Genomic DNA, 17,818 nt, shown 5'->3' with positions numbered 1-17,818 from the left:
ATAAAAAATATTTCTTTCTCTGAACTGGCCTCAACGGGCTTCCGTAGAAAGGGGCTTGTTAGAACATTTATTGGATCCTGCAGTTTGTTTGAAAATATTTTTTGGATATAGGTACTACCTTTACTTGATCCAAAGAATAAATATTTCTGTTAATTCCGCTGTTCCTATACGTATTTTGTGCTCTGCGTTATTTCTCTTTTTTGTTGTTCAGTGGTCATGGTATAGCCTTGTGGTGGGGCTATGGCTTCGTGATCGGGAGGTCGGGGTTCGATTCTCCTTCGCCGTGGCGACGCAAACATGGGTAGTGACTGTTCCTTCCCCAAGCCCAAGGTATCAGAAGTGAAAGTCACGCGTCTTTCAGATGAGATCATAAAACCGAGGTCTCTTGTCACGGTAGGGAGTAGCATGAGAGAGAACTCTCACTGCTCATTGGCCCTTAGAATGGCCCTGAGTGCCAAGTTTAAATCTAAATTTGAAGCTCTTCACCGGTATATTGTGACATCTCTATATGAGTGCAAAATTTTTAAACTGGGACAAAAAACAACATATTATCAATCAATCTGTCGTTCAAATATTTTCACAATTAAACTACAAATAGTAAACTGCAGAAGAATATTTGAATGGCAAGCGTATATAGCCATTATTTTCATGGAAAGTCACAGATGTTTCATTTCTCTCTTCTACACAAGCAAACACCAATTGTCCGTCCTTTACCAATTTCTGGGCCAGTATCCTTGTTACCACACTTCCCAGTTTGAGCCTTCTATACTCTGGCTCAACATGCAACATCCCGACTGCACCATATTCCTGCTGAAACTCCCAGGCAACAGGGCGTCCGTCCTCGGTTTCAATGCAGACTGTTGGAAAATTATCAATGTGATAACGTATCCATTGTCTCAGATCTGCGTATTGTTCAAATCCGTCCCTATAAGGCCATGCATTTCTTACATTTTCTACGTGAGTTTGCTGTAATTCGGATAGCTTGAATCCATCAGGAATTTTTCTGAAGTGACAAAACAGTTAAAACAAATACTGGTGTACCAGTAAGATAAAAATTTGCTCATTGTAAAACATATCAACTTTTGAAGTTTTTATCAAGGGCAGTAAATATTGTTCCTTTTATTAACTTAATTAACTAGAATAATTCTTACAAAGGAAGAATCTTATCAGGTGGAAATGTATAGACGTATGCACTTTCATCTCCTTTTCGAATGGGACTGGACTCTGCAGACTTGAATAAGTTAACCAAGGAATCCATCACATCTTCCGTACACCCTGTTAAATTATCGAGACAATCCATTACCATGTTGATATTTAATCTAAAGAATTGACATAAGTTTCATTAAAACAACAACGTTACACATGTGATGTAAATGTTGACCAGTCGCCAGGGGATGCTTATTCCTCCTAGGCACCTGATCCCTCCTCTTGCGTTTCGTATTGTTTACAAGATTTATGAGATTTACCACTGTTCCGTATTTTACATTAAAGTTAAAAGGCAATGTGCGAAACATCTATCCTTCTGTTTTCACTAAATTGGAGGTGATAAAAGAAATAGAAAGCCTTATAAACAGTGTTTTATGGTCCCAGCAGACAAAGCTTGTAATAATGTCCTCTTTGTTTGTAAGGCTAATTATTGTAATTGTATTTTTGTAAGAAAACTTGGTTTTAATTCTACGTCTGGAAATTCAACCTATACTCATAGTTCACTTTCTAAGGCTAAAATTCTTCAAAATCGCATTTCAGTGTTTGATACGGATGGCATTCCAGTCTTCCCTACCTATACTGGATTCCTAAACTTCATAAATTCATGATACAAAGATATATTGCCAGGTCCAGTAAATGCTCTACCAAGCCCCTTTCATTTTTTCTTTACAAAAATGTAAAAACTGCTGTGAAGGATGTACTGTGCTACAGCATATTCTAGATGTGGTGTAAATTTGATGCAAATTCTCGAAAACTCTAAACAACCTTCAGAAAATTTAAATCACCATTTTTTTTTTTCTAAAATCAATAACATCAAAACGTACAACTTTTAATTTCTGCAATTTATATAACCATTTCTTACGATAAATTAAAATGTATTTTTTATATGATAGACAACCGCTTCTGCAAAAAAAAATAAAAATTAAAAAATGGAACTGGGAAATTTTCGAATCTTGTGATTAGTCAAAAACAAAATTGCTTTGTTAAAATTCACTCTAAGTCTATATACAAGTACTCTGAGTTTCGTGATCGGGAGACCAGGCTTCGATTCTCGTTCGCCGCGCCGCGTCAAACCTAATACGTAAACATATGTGGTGACTGTATGTAAACATATGTGGTGACTGTATGTAAACATATGTGGTGACTGTTCCTTCGCCAAGCGCCCGGCAGTAGAGGTGATAGTCACGGGTCTTTCGGATGAGACCTTAAAGCCGAGGTCCCGTCTAGCGCTAGGAGTTGGCACGACAAAGAACCCTCTCTGCTCAATGGCCCTGAGTGTCGAGCATAGTTCTAAATTTGAAGCCCTTCACCGGCATACGGTGACTTCTCTATATCAGTGAAACATTCTCGAATGGGACGTTAAACAATATACAACCAATCAATCAATCTACATGAGACAAAGAAAACACTTGCTTTGGCCTTCAACTTGACATTCAGATATATCGACGACGTTTTATCAATTAACATTAGTTACTTCCATTCATATGTCGACTTGATATATTCCAGTGCAATGAAATTAAAGACATAATAGAGTCTGCCACATCTGTTTCATATTTGGATGTTTTACTGACTATATACGATATGGGCCTCCTTACAACTAAATTGTATGACAAAGAAATGCCCTCAACTTTTCCATCGTCAACTTTCTTTATTTATGTAGTACCATTCCGCTATCACTTGCATATGGTGTTTACGTCTCTGAACTCAAAAGCATACTTTGAGAACGATCAGTTTTTAAACTGAGGCAGGCTACTGACAGATAAGTTGATGTTACAGGGATTTCAACAACCTCGTTTAAAGTCAGCATTTTGTAAATTTTCTGGTCGTTATAGTGACTTTGATAGCAAATAAGACCTATCGTTTGGTTGTATTTTGGCTGACATGTTTTATTCCAATTGCTAGGCCTTTGTTTTTATACTCAATTTGACTACGGACTGTTCCGTCTACCTGATCAATATATGGGGCTCATGGCAGGTAGGGCTGTGTATTGGCTACAAATTTTTTTTATTGCGATATATTGCGATATTTTTTACTGTATTGTATTGCAAGATTTTCAACAGAAATTTAAATGAAATTTTCTTATTATATGAACTTCCTTTTACACGTAGAATGTACATAACTATGATAAATAACCAATAAAAGATATCTTGTTGATTGAATTACAGTTATGCAACTAAATACACCCATATGTTAACAGCTTTTGTCTTACTGTTTGGCATGATCGCAAACCTTTCTGACAAGTTTTCTTAAAATTTTATGTTAGGATTCCTGAGTCCAAGCATTTTGCCGGTATATCGGTATTACAAAAACGTATTGCAATACGATATTTTTGTCAACATACCGCAATATACCGGAATATCGGTTTTATTGCCCAGTCCTAATGACAGGTGTAACCGGTCAACAGGTGATGCTTACTCCTGTATTGTTTGTAGATTTTTTTAGATCGAGCACTGTTCATTATCTTCACCTTTTTCATATAACAAGCAGTCAAGGGGTACGGATTCGATTCTCTGCGATGCCCTGTTATACCATAAGTTCTACTTAGTATATTAGCTGCTGGGTAACAGTTGACAAGCAGAAAACTTCAAGAAATTAAAAATATTGAAATAAATGCTACCAAGGGAAGTTTGCATTCTGATAACAAATACAACCAATGTAAATGTCTCCACCCTTTAAATCCCTAAAGGATTTAATCGATCCTGTTGTTGCTTTAGAAATACCATAAAGAAGATTCATTAAGATAACTACTGAGAATTATTGAACGCATCAAATAAGTACTGTTGAACACATTAAATACATGTTATATCATGACATTAAGAGACTTTAAACTCAAGATTTTCAACTATCTCCGTTTAAAGTCGCCATTTCGCAAATACTATGTTCCTCATATTGACCTTGTTTGTATATACATCATATCGTGGGATCATATTTTGACTGACGTGTTTCCCACCAATAGTTAAGTCATTGTTTTTATACCATTTTGACTACAGATTACCTTATTCTGCAATACAGAACGGCAGGTGTATCCGGTTGATAGGGGATGCTTACTCCTCTTAGGTACCTGATCCCACTACTGGTGTGTCCAGGGTTCGTGTTTTTTCCCTGTTCATGATTCGCATTCTTCACTGGATTTATAGAATAATCACTGTTCGTTATCTTACCATTTACATCTTTAGGATTGACCAGACACTGATTCGTATTAATCACAGTTCGTTATCTTACCATTTACATCTTTAGGATTGATCAGACACTGATTCGTATTAATCACAGTTCGTTATCTTACCATTTACATCTTTAGGATTGACCAGACACTGATTCGTATTAATCACAGTTCGTTATCTTACCATTTACATCTTTAGGATTGATCAGACACTGATTCGTATTAATCACTATTCGTTATCTTACCATTTACATCTTTAGGATTGATCAGACACTGATTCGTATTTATCACTGTTCGTTATCATCTTTAGAATTGAGCAGACACTGATTCGTATTAATCACTATTCGTTATCTTACCATTTACATCTTTAGGATTGATCAGATACTGATTCGTATTAACCACTGTTCGTTATCATCTTTAGGATTGATCAGACGCTGATTCGTATTAATCACTGTTCATTATCTTACCATTTACATATTTAGGATTGATCAGACACTGAAGTTATGGTCTATCTGAAATTACAGTCATGAAAAAAAAATCACTGGGGTGTGATCTAGGTTGGTCATGTGGTCAAATCCTGTCAGTGAAGTTTGAAAGGCTTTCTGTTCTGCAATAAATAGAGTACCATATTTGTGACAGAAAAGGTCAATATCCACGAAAATTGAAACCGATATGCATTTTTTCTTTTAAAATACCTTATAAGATCTTGGTCAGATATCTTGCACAGGTACCTATTTGGTATAATACAAATCTACATATATAACCATTTTAACCTTAACCTGGGTTTCTCCGACACGGAAAAGATAACATGCATTGATTTAGACGTGACATGCTAGAAAATAACACAGTTTTAAAGAAACGACCTAAATATGGATTTATTGCTTTGACAGTTTGATGTCACAATAAACATTCACATTTGAAACTCTAACGTGATAAACCATATTATAGAACATTGAATATCAATTAATTGTTAGGGCACACTGGTACATTACTTTTTTTTTTATTTTGTCGGTCTCGTTACCTGCAATGATTAAAGGTGATGCTAGCACTTTGGAGGCATGGCGCAATAATTTTTCTAGGGATTGGCAAAAGTCTGGATCTTTACAGAAACCAATTGCCCAAGCCGTAGTCTCTTTTTTCTGTAAAAGAAGTTAAGATTCATTCAAGTTTAGGGGAAATTGAAACTAAACTATACATTATAAGACTTACCTTGCTGTCAACAATAACAAGAGCAGAAAACTCTGGCCAACTGTCCACCAGGACTGTTTTGTCAGTCAGTATTCCTCTCTTTAGTAATTTGAAGTGAGTGAAAGCCTTAAAAACACGATATTTTATATATGTATAAAAAAACTTCCTCCATCCAAGTAGATAACAAGGCGATAGAAACGAATAATGATAAAATATATATTGTATTATTGAATGATCGTCTTAATGGTCGTGTTCAGTCAACGGAAATAATGATTATGTCTGTCAAACTGCGTTAATCTATAAAAAATTGAAGATTTTTACAAAAATGTATTATGAAAATACATTATCCGGGAATTTCAAAAAGTCATGGAGATACTGAGTAACAAAATTTATTCACTGGGTTTCGGTAATTGATAAGAAGAACACATATATACAAAACTTTTATGGGCTATAAAATGAAGCAATGAAATGCAACAGTCATACATACAAACAAAGAAACAGGTAGGGCAGTCTCCAAGTCCTTCTCCAACTTGCCATACTCTGTTGGGTCCAACACTCGAACAGCCATTTTGTCCTATTATATCAGACCCGTGACTGGTATTCTGAATCTACGAGTACCTACTAGGCTATCTACATAGTATTAATTTTATCGCATCAGTCCACGAACTTTTTGATAACCCCCCGTATAGTTTACATAATATGAACCAAACTGAATATCTAATTGAATGTCTCCACATATGAATCACCTTTGCTAACCACCGTTCCAATCCGCTCTTGATCAAAGGAGCGGATCTAAACCTTTGGCTTGCCAAGCTGTACATGAATATATTAGTGATCCTTAGATAAAGAAATGCATCGTCTGGTGTTTCTTTGCATTTTAGTTTATGAGATTGCATAAAATATGTACCGTGTAAGTCTTATTTGTAAATTGAGAAAACGCCATGCATACGACATCATGAAAGTAACCTATATTCTTGCATCTTCTGAATTTTGACATGAATTCTGAAATGTCACCAAATTCAATGGTAAACAAACGTTTAAAAACAAATGATTAATTCGTGTTAAAAGTTAGGGATGGATTCTACAAAATCCAAATTGGCTGAGATAGTCAAAAGTTAACTGAAAGTTCTTTTGCACTAATTTGAATAATACATAACGTACTTTAATGTTTTAAATGAATAAATAAGGTATTTGATAAAAATTTTAAGTGTTTTGAAATTCTCATATTTTCTTTCCTCTTTTTGTTTTTTTTAAAGAATGCATTCAAAAGTTTAAAGTACACTAGTGTAACAATCACTATTATACTTGTACATATTATTTGAATTTCCCGCGTTTTGTCCCTATGCCCCATCTACCCATAAACCCTTGCAAAATAGCTTGGCCGACCAGAACAATTGAGGCCTGGTCATTCCCGGCAGAGTAGCGTAGCTACACGTTTCTACAATAGAAGCAGCTAGTGTACATGCAAATAGCTGCCATACAATCAGTATCTTGACTTTGGCACGGAGACGGGTCCGTGGTAAGTATTTACTTATAATATTATCAATATTTGTTATGTTTATAGTTTTTTTTAGGCAGATTTATTATTGAATACGTATTTGTTCTTATTTCTGAACTTGGCCAGCTCTCACCATTTTACCTGTTGTTCAGTCAGGTGTGACGGTTAGCGAGAGTGTTCGAATGGCTTTTGTATTATATCGATAGAGTTTAAAGGTGTTATTGTACGCAATTTTCTTGTATTCAGATTTGTTACATTATGTGAAATATTTTGTCCATTTAAATTTTGGTTTAAATGTCTGGGCGGAAGTGAATGACCGGAAGTCGAAAGTAAGGTGCGCCATGTTGGCAATAATTTGTTTTGACTTATGTTAACTGGTAACCATTTTAATTTATACGTATTGATTTATTTATTTATGAGAATGAATCGCCAAACATAGTAGTGTTGCCAAACATTATTTAGTGAGACATGTGACTTAAAAACATTCGTCATTGTAGCGTCAAGGACACTGGTATGACATGTGCTGGACACTTGCACTAAGCAGGTTGGGAACAATTCCCCTGTAGAGAGATCATCTCGCTAGAGCGCGATTATCCCTCTATAGCGGTATAATAAACATTACCATAAACAGGTGTTTTCTTGTTTTGATTACAAAATAATCAAAAATCTCGTGCTTTTTAAAAATCCGGGAGAACGCTGAATTGAAGCTTGAATTTCCTACATAAAACTGATAATCTGGGCTAGAAATTTAAGACAATCACTGCTGCATGTGAGAATAGGAGGCGAAAATCAAGTGTAAATCGTGCATTTTTTTGCAACGGTTTTAAATTTACAGTTATATATGTTTATGAAGCAATATAAAATATGAATAGATATCCAAATTATATTCGTTAAGGTTTTAGCTTTCCCTACGTGCACAGAAGGTAATAATTACGTTCTCCAGAAACCCATGACCATTGCTTAAATATTTGATCTTTGGTGGACTACAAGAAGTACGGAAGCGCAACAGGGTTGTAACATTTGTTTAAAAGTCATGATTAAAAAAAAAACTATCAATGACATATATACAAGCTGGATACCCCATTAAATAATTAAATATAATTGAAAACAAATCAATTTAAAAAAGTTTAAATTAAGTCTAACCGATATTGACATAGTACAAAATGTTGATATATAGTAACTCTTGGACTTGCAGTAAGCGTGATATTCTCGACGCATAATAACCGTCAAATGGTGATCTTGATTTTCATTGGTTGTCTTAGCTCATCAATATTCATAGGAACATAGTCAAGCATAACTGATGAACGGCACAAAACAGTTTAGTATGAATTATTTTTTTATAACACAGAGAAAACAAAAATGCGAAATTGTTGAGTGATCACTGCTTTCCACGTGCTGTGTTAGTTTGAAGAAGTATAGGCCCTAAGTGTTCGTACATGTACTTCAATGACAAATTCTTAACGTTTTTTTCCGGTAGCAATGAACAGTTCCACGTTTGAGGACACTTGCGCTGGAATCATGTTGGGATCCTGCATAACAAATGTAAATTTTAATATTGCATCAGATACTTTCCAATACAGAGATTGCATAGGAGAACCCAGGCCCGTAGATTTTTTTTTTCAAAAAGGAGGGGGGGGCTTCCAAAAAATTTGACCAAAATAATAAAGAAAAAGTGCCCAAGGGAATAAATGCTTTTAAGGTACGCATTTATTTAGAAAGAAGATTTACTAACACTATGTGAAATACTTCGTAATTAACATTTTATTATTCCTACAATGAAAATTATTATATTTTTATTGAGTTAACAAGGGGGGCCGTCACGTATAAGCGATGATTTGCAGGTTATATGGCTTCCTGTAAGTCGAGTCATACTTGAAGGTCACCCATAAGACTATTCAAATTAAATTGGCTGTGAATTGAAAATGGTTAATGTTGATAGCTTTTACCATGCATCTGTTTTTGAACTTCGGTATAAATCTAAAGAAATCTAGTCACATAACCTACCTACTGTATTTGTTCCTTGCAATTGTTACCCCCCCCCCTCCTCGCCGCCGAAAATTTGTGATTTTTTCAAAATAACATGTACAGTTATATTCTGAGAGCAATACAATAGTATGGCCTAATGTTTTTTTTTCTATTTTTTTTAAATTGAGTTATAAATGTAGGACGAGAAACTGAAAATTACACTGATGTTTTTTTTTTTCATTCACGGGTAAAATATACAAAAGAATAAATATATAGAAGATCCTGCAAACATTGACGAGTGTAACAATGAGCTCATGAAATGAAACTCCTGCTCCCACATGTGTATAATGATTAAGTCTATTTGTTTCTATGGGAAAGTCCAAATATCTGTCCGATAAAAAGATAAATTAGGAGGTCACAATTTAAAAGAGAATCTGTAAAAGTATCATTACATTTTATTTAGTGGTATGAGGAGTTGCTGATAAGAGATGGGTACCCCAAATCGTAATGGACGGACGGACAGCTTTATAGACAGACTAACTGACGGACACCTGATCACTATATACCCCCCCGCTTTTCAAACGGGGTAAAAAAAAAAATAAGTCGAAAGATATACGTACATCTGCAATAAGCAAGTTTACTCGTACTGATATTTATAATTATCACTTGTGGTCCTCCGTAGAAAGTCTATACAATTGTGCAAGATCTTATTCAAATTTCCAAGGTATGCAGCAATAGAGGCAATATTTTAAAGCAAATATATTGAGATGAGACAATAAATATTTAACAAATGGGTTGACATGCTTCCGGATTTTCCTTTTACGGTAGTTAACACGTTTACAGATGGAATCGGAATATAAATCTCGGGTTTCCGAGATGTATTTTCTCCCGCTAGAGAGGGATAATCGCGCTGTAGCGAGATGCATGATCTCTCTACAGGGGAATTGTTCCCAACCTGCTAAGCTGAGGGGATCGTCGAGACACAGCGAAAGGTTCCAGGACTAAGCCCGGAAGGATCCTGTGTGTGGATCAAGATTCAGTGATGGTGGATAGATACAGATAAGTCAATCCACGTAACATTGTGTAGCTCGATATAGGAACACTGACGTATTGGCAAACCTGACATGGTTTCGTTCATCCGATGATGCTGATGATGGTGATGATGACAATGATAATCACTGATATGGAGATGACGACTCCAGTGGGATATGTTTGGCATTGATACTTTGAGTGAAATCTATACCCGGGGTTAATTGGTTAAAAGGTTAATAGGTTAAATGGTTAATAGGTTAATAGGTTAATTGTCTGATTATTGGTAACCAATTGCTATTTTTTTTTTTTTTTTTTGTTTAATAGTGTGGAAGAGTGTGTGGATCAGAGTGTGGTTGTTTGTTTGAAATCTTCTTTATTATTATTTTTTTGTAAATAAATTTGTTAAAACTTAGTTGAATTTGTGTGATTTTTGGAGATAGCCAGCTTGACCACGTGACAATTAGACCCATTTATCTTGTTACTACATTTAATGAATTAAACACTAGAGTAATGGGCTATATAGTAGTTATCAATTATTGGACTATTATGAATGGGAAATTAAAATTTATTTCTTACAACATATATTATTATTGCGGTAGAACAAGGAATATTTTTTCCGAATATTCCATATTTATAGTGAGTGGTAAGGCTTGTAGAATATTTTAGCATTGCACTATTATTATGCAGAACTTTTTCAAAGTACTATATATAGATTTTAAAGAGGCTGGGGGGTTGTGGCCATTTTTAGACTAAATTGATCTCCTTTAGAAGAAGAGCTCCATATGAAGATATAGAAAATGATCAAATTTTAAAACTAAAATTTTTGAAATTTTTCTTTGCCAAATGATAGTTGACAGCTTAAGATATCATATCTAAAAAATTAAGTTAAATCTGGTGGTTAATTTGTGGTTAATTTGTTGACCCCCCAGCCTCCTTAATTTTGCCCAAAATTTTCGTTTGCAAAACACAAAATTACATGATTTCTTCTGCTCTATATATATATATATATTTACAGTGAGAAAGAATATCAAAGTCATATTTTGTCACAGTGTGAAAGACTAGCAAAACTCGATTTTCCTTCCCTTCGCGAAGAGTGTTGTAAAAGATACTCCCAGGCCTATCATAAGGTAGAAAGAGTAAATAATCTACCCTGACAGAGACTAGAATTGCCAATGTTTCTCCAAGAATTTTGTTGAAATCCATGTTTACAACGTTTTCAATCTTACAATCGTATGGAACGCCAAATTAACATAATGTATTCAAATAATTGCACCCACCCAGTATCTTCAAATATTTATACCTATCTTCAAATGATTGAACCTATCTTCAATAGAATTGAAGGTAGATACAATTGAATTAAAGATAGGTCTAAATTAATTAATGACAGGTGTACACAATTTACATCCATCTTAAAATAATTGGACCTAGCTTCAAATGAATTAAACCTATCTTTAATTCCATTATAGTGTAATGGGTAGCGTATTTGGCTATGCCTATCATCACTGAATCTGAGGGGATATTGGAAAATGGAGTCATCCAATAAGCTGATCACCCCTATGGTAGGTAGAATAAGCCAAGTGTATAAAAAGGAGACGCTGGCAGCTTCCTAGCTTGTGAGGACTGAGTTAGTAGAAGTGTTGACTGAGAGAAGAAAGCAGCTGCAGAAGACGAGAGGTAAAGAAAAAGCCCTCTTAAAGAAATATACATAAGAGAGCAAAGGTTGGAATTAAAGCACTAGTGGAAAGAGAGCAGTCTAGAGGAATTGTGTAAGGTACCGGGGCGAAGTAATTCTGAATGAGGGTGAAAGAACCTGGTACTTCACAAAACAATAGGAACTCTGGCTGTTCCAGGAACACAGTGCAGGTTACCTTGCTCTGGAACCACGGCCTACCATTCTAAATTATTTGTACATAGATCCAATCAATTACAATTCAGAAGAGTGGGAGAAAAGGTATTCAGAGAACCCTTGTCCCTTGTAGAACCCAGTAGTTTTACACGTTACAGTAGGTACATGTACTAGGTTTGATTCAATTACAGATAGGCTTATTTGAATTCTACCAGTCTCTAAGTCATTTTAAGATAGGTATACACTTGATTTAAAGATAGATACAGTGAAAAACCTACACAAATGATCAAAAGATTTGAAGATAGGTGCAAATCAATTATAGCTAGGTTCAATTCAATTACATTTATCTTCAAATTAATTACACTTCTTTTTAATTCTTGGTACTTGTACCTTTTTTCAATTTAACAATATCCATTTTCAAATCCATCTTCAAATACATTGTACATATCTCTAGTTGATAGATACCATCGGGGTAGCTGCAGAACTGTAGTCGTTATGGTTAAAATATATAGGGACCTATGTAGTATATAGGTCTCTGATATAATTGAATTAAACCTATTTTCAATTTATTTGGAGATAGGTAAAATTGATGTGAAGACAGGTACAAATATTTAAAAATAGGTACAAATGTTTGAATATATAATTATTAATTTTGCGACCGCGTTCCATACAATCGCTTAGCTACATGTCTCGAAAGCTCAGCTATGACGTCATAACCTATGACACTGTGTTACGGGAAGACGAAGCACTCGTGAAATTATCAAAGAAATCTGTCCCACTTCCACTCTTGAAATAAATTCCATATCCAACTACAAAACATTGAATATCCTTAATTATTTATTAGTGCTTGTATTTCATTATTTGATTCTGGCGCAGTGGTAAATAAGAGCGTCTGCTCTAGAGTCGCGGCGTCAGGAGTTGATCCTTACGTCGCGGGTTCAAATCCCACTGTGGGACGTGGAGACCGGTCTTTCGGATGAGACCTTAAAAACCGAGGTCCCGTGTTGCAGTAGATACCGGTGTAAAGACGAATAATGACCCCCATAGAATAATGACCAGGGGGTCATATATCAACGACAAAAAATGACCCCCTAGCCGTAGAAAAAATTAATTTTTTGTAGAAAAAGAGACCTAGGGGTCATTATTTTATGTGTGCGTCCTATAAAAAATTGACCCCCGTTGAAAAATGACACCCTTTCCAACAGAGTGCATGATACAAAATTTATAACGGGTGATTGATCCCAAGGTTTGAACCTCAATGTTTTGATATTCCTCTTTATGCCCTTTTTGACCAACACTGGACGAACGCGCAATTAAAATGCTATATAACCTGCATATTTCTATCTTTTAAGCCTATTGTGTTCTCAGCACATATTGAAAATTGCAAAATGGCTACTTTTGGTTATAACTGTTAACGTAATTTCCCTTTATGACTGTCTTCCATTTGTTTCATATTTGGATATTTGACTGATTATAGACATTCATAGCTAAATAACAGACAAGCGGGATGTTCTGGTTTTTCATTGGTAAACATGTCTCCAAAAATAATCAGCATGCTTTGAGTAGGGTCAACTTTTTGTTTAAAAATGAAGGGAAAAAAAGAATGAGACAAGTTTTCAGAAATAAATACGGAAAGTTATGCAATGTAATATATATGTATATTTTGAATGACATAAAAAGTCGTGCAAATGAGGTAGAATGTATCGAAAATGACGTAATAACTCGTGCGAACGACATACTGTGGATATATATACATTGTATTTCTTAATGAAAAAATGTTGAAGATAACGAACAGTGATGATTTTAAAATATCCACAAGCAGTACAATTTTGTTAACAGGGCATAAAAAAGGACCCCCGAAAACTGCAGAGGTGGGATCAGGTGCCTAGAAAGAGTAAACATCTCCTGTTGTCCCGTCACACCCGCCGTGAGCGCTATGAATAAATCAGCTAAACGGGAAATTCCGTTGTCGAATTTAGTATATAAACAAGGGCCAAACAATTGACCCAATTATAGGTTATATTTGTTGACAGGATCATTGATACGACCATTGAATCTATGAAATGCCGACTTTAAACGAGGTTGTTGAAATCCCTGTAACATCAACTTACATGTATCTGTCAGTAACCTGCCTCGATTTAAAAATTAATCGTGCTCTTGGGTATCGAATAAGTTGGTAGACGTAAACATTATATGCAAATGATTGCAGAATATTACTTAATCATAAATAAGGAAAATTGACAATAGAAAAGGCTGAAGTCATCCCTTTGTCAGATAATTTAGTTGTTAGTTGGTCTTTATCGTCGATAGTCAGTAGAACGTCCAAATATGAAGCAGACGTGACAAACATAAGAAGGACATAAAATTTCTGCATGTCTGAAATATATAATATCTTATAATGTGCTTTCAATTTTATTTATAAACAGTGGTCTACTCTATAGGAATTTCTTTTCAAGTATATAGAAGTAATACAGGAGAATCAAGTCTGTTAACATGGTCGTCTGAGAATAGGATACATACATGCAAGAGGAATATTAAAACAGTGATACATTTGTCAAATCACTATGGAAACATTTTCAATACAGTGTATATTGAAGTAGATTAATATTTTCAATTTATAATTAAAGACAGACTATTTTATTGACCTTCAAGGTGAATACATGTATAAGGATTTATTTTTCCTACATTGAACTAAAAATAGATTGAAAACAATTCTGAAAAATTATTTCACCTGCATCTGAATTCTACTCAAGTGAACATAATATTCAAGCACAAAGAATCGGAGAAGAGGGAGGTATTGTTCCCCCTTTTCTGAATGTAAATTTTAGCAATTTCTAATTTGAAAATGTTCATTGAAAGTCTTGTAACCACCCCCTCTTTCTTATACAGTCTCTCCTACTTGAGTGAACAAGATGAACATAACATTCAGGCACATAGAGTCAGGGATGGGATGTCCACCCCTTCCATGAATGTATTATTTTTTTATTTTTTCGCTTGAAAATGGTCATTGCAAGTCTGGTTGTCCTGCCCCCAACTTTTTAATACAGTAGTGTAAAAGAAAATCCCACTTACATCAATAAACTTTTTGAGGGGTTCATCAAAGATATTTTTAACTAAAGTATTTTTTTGCCTCTTAATATGCGCCATTTCCCCTTTCGATGCTATGCCTGACATTTATTTTTTCTACATTGCACCAAAACTAGATTTCAAATGCAAAATTAATACTGGTTATGCTTATGTTAACTCCTATTCTTTCACTGTGTTTGGTTAGGACTTGAGCAAATGTAAACAAGAAACTTGACATGTCTGCTTAATCAGTTTGTATCATTGTAATCGTTGAATCATATAATAAAACAATTATTGCTGTTTTTTCTGTCAGGACGATCAATGATTTTCCACCATCGAAAAACAATGCTCTCCTCGCCCTTTGGACTCGATAAATCTTTAACTCCACTAGATTCTGAATCATTAAATTGACCTTAAAAATATCAATGATTGTATAATGTAATGACATCAATATATCATCGATTTATTCCCAATGAAGCTCAAGTGAGCATTTTGGCCAACTGGTCTCTTGATTTATTATTTTTATTTTGCCCCTAAAAGTTTCAACTTTAATCCGATTTAATTCACAAGGGGTCATTATTCTACAGGGGTAATTTTTCTTCACGTGGGGTATGCATGTTTTTAGGGTGGTGACACTTTTTCTACGGGCAAAAGGGTCATTTTTCGACGTCGAATAATGACCGGGGGTCATTTTTCGCCGTTGAATAATGACCGGGGGTCATTATTCGACGTCGAAAAATGACCCTCGGTCATTATTCTATGGGGGTCATTATTCGTCTTTACACCGGCACGAAAAAGATCTCTCACTACTCAATTTCCCTGAGTGCCGAGTATAGGTCAAAATTTGTAGCCCTCCGCCGGCAAGTAGTGGCATCTCCATATGAGTGAAAAATTCTCGAGAGGGACGTTAAAAACAAACAAACAAACAAAAATTATTTGATTCTACTAAATAAATGTATAATACGATGCTCTATTGATAATGCCTATGTGGTAGTATGTACAATGTATAATTTTGAAATGATGTCTCCGTATTTCTTTCTTCTGTCCAATATATTGTAATGGTTTGGACCATGGATATCGGTCTTGGTAGCTCAGTCGGTATAGTAAACTGACTCTGACACTGACTAGTGATGCAAGGGTTCCGGGTTCGATTCCCGGTCCAGCCAAACATTTTTTCCTTTCCTGTTACATAATTTGGTGCCGTTGACTACCCCTGGACTAGCAGGTGAAAGTCTTGCCAGGGGCAATAAGAACTTGGGTTGTGTCTTCGAAAAAAATATCGAGTTAAGGGACACAGCAAGTGTTTTCTTTTTTCTCATGTATGAGATTTTGAATTAATTCTGCTTCATATGAGTAGTCTTATATAATAAAACCATTTCAAAAAATTGTCATACATCGGTGAACTACACCGATGTATTAATGCTGGATTGAGCAATGTTCATCATTTTGTTGTAAAGCACTGGTGTTGGTTCTATTCTTTATTTAATTGACAAAAATTGACACCCCCCCCCCCCTCAAAAAAAAAACAAACAAAAAAAAAACAAAAATTAAAAAAAAAAAAAAAAAAACTTACCGCCTATTTGAAATTGATTGCATACCAGGAAAAAAAATTACAAAAGGTTTGTGCTTCGAAAGTGACAAGTCTTTGAAGCAATTAGAAAGAACTGTAGAGCATACAATTTTAATGAAAAATATTTGCAATTAAAGCAAAATATTGCATTTACAGCTATCACCTTAACACATACATGTAGCTTCGTACAACATTGAAATCAACTCAGATCAGAGACACAAATAAATTGTTTTTTATGTCTCTGCTCAAATTTACCTGAAAAATCTTATTCTACACCTGCGTAACCTCATGACCTAGATTCAAACTTAATGTGGAACTTGTTTGCCAAATTGTATTGTATTTCGCTATCCAGCAAATTATTGAAAACTTTACCGTTTTTTGTAATTCGCTGTAATTGATTAACCGCCATCGATATATATCATAATGTCAAGCTGAAGAGTTTAAGCAAGAGTTTATTCATCTCAGCTAGGTATTGAGAATACAAAAACAGATATCAGCTAATAAAGGAGCACAATTTGCTCCCATAGAAATTCAAATATGTTGCTGGAAGATTGGTCTCTATAGACTATGAGTCAATGAGGAACTACAGCATCTTTTTGATATGAATTTCAGAGTTCTGGGTTAGGGTTAAAATCTGATTAATTTTTTTTTTACAAAGTTATTTTGTTGATGATTAATAATAACATGGTATATACATTTCCATAACCTTTTTTTCTCGAAGAAGCATTTGTCTATGACTTCAAATTGACTTCTCTCTAAGGTATCATGAGAAATATAAAGTGTTGCAGAAATATGATTTGATACTGTTAATTTTAGAAGAATTAGCGATTTTGAATTTTCTAGACGTTCCTTGGAGTTTTTTTTTTTTTTTTTTTTTTTTTTTTTTGAGAATTCACATTTGATTTCTTGAATATGTTGTCGTATAGTATGTTTAAAGTTTCTCCTTCACACCAGTTAATATTTTTATGAGGAGTAAAGAAAGGGGCTTGTTAGAACATTTACTGGATCCTGCAGTTTGTTTGAAAATATTTTTTGGATCAAGTATAGGTACTACCTTGACTTGATCCAAGGGATAAATATTTCTGTTAATTCCGCTGTTCCTATACGTTTTACGTGCTCTGCGTTATTTCTCTTTTCTGTTGTTCGGTGGTCATGGTAGCCTCGTGGTGGGGCTTTGGCTTCGTGATCGGGAGGTCGGGGTTCGATTCTCCTTCGCTGTGGCGAGTCAAACCTAAGACCTCTCTTGTCACGGTAAGGGGTGGCATGATAAAGAACTCTCACTGCTCA

The 17,818-nt window shown here is 34.8% G+C and overlaps 1 protein-coding gene across 2 annotated transcripts; it reads right to left on the bottom strand.

The window, feature by feature from the left end:
* Positions 1 to 548: 548 nt before the first annotated feature.
* LOC133183388 (glycine N-acyltransferase-like) lies at positions 549 to 6,267 on the bottom strand. 2 transcript variants are annotated; one of them, XM_061318351.1, is made up of 5 exons: positions 6,042 to 6,267; positions 5,576 to 5,680; positions 5,388 to 5,505; positions 1,152 to 1,275; positions 549 to 1,003 (listed from the first exon to the last, which is right to left on the bottom strand). In XM_061318351.1, the coding sequence occupies exons 1-5, from the start codon at positions 6,120 to 6,122 to the stop codon at positions 589 to 591; spliced, it is 843 nt and encodes a 280-aa protein (XP_061174335.1). In that variant the 5' UTR covers positions 6,123 to 6,267; the 3' UTR covers positions 549 to 588. The 2 variants fall into 2 exon arrangements, with proteins under 2 accessions (XP_061174335.1, XP_061174336.1); XM_061318352.1 differs by lacking the exon at positions 5,576 to 5,680 and having other exon boundaries at positions 6,042 to 6,266.
* Between the last annotated feature and the right edge of the window lie 11,551 nt (positions 6,268 to 17,818).

This window comes from Saccostrea echinata, unplaced genomic scaffold (genome assembly GCF_033153115.1).
Source record: "Saccostrea echinata isolate AGI-Se365-2 ecotype Australia unplaced genomic scaffold, CSIRO_AGI_Sech_v1 ptg000009l, whole genome shotgun sequence".
Classification (NCBI taxonomy): Eukaryota; Metazoa; Mollusca; class Bivalvia; order Ostreida; family Ostreidae; genus Saccostrea; species Saccostrea echinata.
The sequence above is the reverse complement of the archived record's forward strand: the minus strand, read 5'-3'. Positions and strand labels throughout refer to the sequence as shown.